Raw genomic sequence first — 2429 nt, 5'->3', positions numbered from 1 at the left:
ATTTAAATTGACAACTTCAAAGTTAGCATATTTAATTTTAAAGTATGGTTAGAGGTACTTACCAAAGACATATTCTTCTCGACTTTTTCTTCAGATTTATAGACAAATTCAGAAACTAGTTAATTTGACTTATTAAACAATATACCAATATTGCTCTAAGACGCTTCCATAAAGTTCAATAAACAAGTATTCTAGTTGTCCTTATGTGCGCTATATAAACTGGTTCCTATTATTACAATCCATTCAAAAATAAATTGGGTTTTAAGTAAGAAACATACTAACAACAGCTGAGTCTAAAAACAAGAGCACACAAATTCAATCGATATGGCCAAATCTAGTAATTGGCCATCTCTTCTTATGTTGGTCTTGGCCTTGTATGCCGTTGCTGCGCATACAAGTGCTCAATACACATACTCTCCACCATCACCCCCACCGTATGTCTACAGTTCTCCACCACCATACGCCTACAGTCCACCACCACCATCACCATATGTTTACAAGTCTCCACCTTACGTTTATAGTTCTCCGCCACCATACGCCTACAGTCCACCACCATCTCCATATGTTTACAAATCTCCACCTTACGTCTACAGTCCACCACCATACTCCTACAGTCCACCACCATCTCCATATGTTTACAAATCTCCCCCTTACGTCTATAGTTCTCCACCACCATACGCCTACAGTCCACCACCATCCCCATATGTTTACAAATCTCCACCCTACGTCTATAGTTCTCCACCACCATATGCCTACAGTCCACCACCATCTCCTTATGTTTACAAGTCTCCACCTTACGTCTATAGTTCTCCACCACCATATGCCTATAGTCCACCACCATACTCCTACAGTCCACCACCGTCTCCATATGTTTACAAGTCCCCACCTTACGTCTATAGTACTCCACCACCATATGCCTACAGTCCACCACCATACTCCTACTGTCCACCACCGTCTCCATATGTTTACAAGTCCCCACCTTACGTCTATAGTTCTCCACCACCATATGCTTACAGTCCACCACCATACTCCTACAGTCCACCACCGTCTTCATATGTTTACAAGTCCCCACCTTACGTCTATAGTTCTCCACCACCATATGCTTACAGTCCACCACCATACTCCTACAGTCCACCACCGTCTCCATATGTTTACAAGTCCCCACCTTACGTCTATAGTTCTCCACCACCATATGCATACAGTCCACCACCATACTCCTACAGTCCACCACCGTCTCCATATGTTTACAAGTCCCCACCTTACGTCTATAGTTCTCCACCACCATATGCCTACAGTCCACCACCATACTCTTACAGTCCACCACCGTCTCCATATGTTTACAAGTCCCCACCTTACGTCTATACTTCTCCACCACCATATGCCTACAGTCCACCACCATACTCCTACAGTCCACCACCGTCTCCATATGTTTACAAGTCCCCACCTTACGTCTATAGTTCACCACCACCTTATGCCTACAGTCCACCACCATCTCCATATATTTACAAGTCTCCACCTTACATCTACAGTTCTCCACCACCATACGTCTACAGCCCCCCGCTATCTCCAAGCTATAGTTATAGCTCTCCCCCTCCTCCAATATACTAACAAACATATAATGATGAACTGACTTTCAAAAAAATTATAGTTTCGTATATCAGCCATCATATTCTTGGAATAAAACTTCTTGTCTAAATTGTCATATGTATAAGAAATGAAATGTATATCTTTGGTTACAGACCAGGTGCATTTTTGTTGTTTGATTGCTTCTTTTGATGTTGTTTAACTCTTTAATTAAGAGACCTATGTGCTTGTCCTCCATTTGTATTGTCTAATTAACTCAATATATTTTATTGAAATATATTGTTTAAAATAAATCCATCAATCATGTTTTTGTGAAACAATTTCAGTTTCTATAAAAAAAATGACTATAGGATTTGTATATATACATGTGTACCGTGTACTTGTCACCTATGTAATTAGGAGTCAATATATGGATCAACTAAATTGGGTTTATTAGACAATTTAGAATAATCTTATGAAATGCTTATCCTACCAAAAAACGTTTTAAGATTGATCTTTAGCTATAAGCATTTCCATAAGAAACTAAAGAAAAGGTAGCGATTGAGCAAAGACATTTCTCAATTATATATTTTAGTTCAACTAAATTGGGTTTCATAATAACCGTAAATATTATTTTATCGTTATTTGTTAATATTTTACTATTTTCCAGTATATATATTTGAAGGAAATTAAAGGAACATATATAGTTTTCAGTATAATTTGTAAGTAGGTAACTTGTAACGTTTAATTATTTGACCAAAGAAAAAAAATATGTAATTAAAAATAAATGATTTTACATTTAATGAAAGTGGATTATTTGTTGAATAATAAGATTACTTTATGGGTGAGTTACTCAAAAAGCAAAA

General features: G+C 37.5%; 1 protein-coding gene across 1 annotated transcript; it reads left to right on the top strand.

Annotated features, from left to right (window-relative positions):
• Nucleotides 1-246: 246 nt before the first annotated feature.
• Nucleotides 247-1743, top strand: LOC9310602 (extensin-2). Its single transcript, XM_002874489.2, has one exon. The coding sequence runs from the start codon at nucleotides 325-327 to the stop codon at nucleotides 1606-1608; it is 1284 nt and encodes a 427-aa protein (XP_002874535.1). The 5' UTR covers nucleotides 247-324; the 3' UTR covers nucleotides 1609-1743.
• The last annotated feature ends 686 nt before the right edge of the window (nucleotides 1744-2429 follow it).

The sequence above is a fragment of the Arabidopsis lyrata genome (assembly GCF_000004255.2).
Source record: "Arabidopsis lyrata subsp. lyrata unplaced genomic scaffold ARALYscaffold_6, whole genome shotgun sequence".
Classification (NCBI taxonomy): Eukaryota; Viridiplantae; Streptophyta; class Magnoliopsida; order Brassicales; family Brassicaceae; genus Arabidopsis; species Arabidopsis lyrata.
The sequence above is the reverse complement of the archived record's forward strand: the minus strand, read 5'-3'. Positions and strand labels throughout refer to the sequence as shown.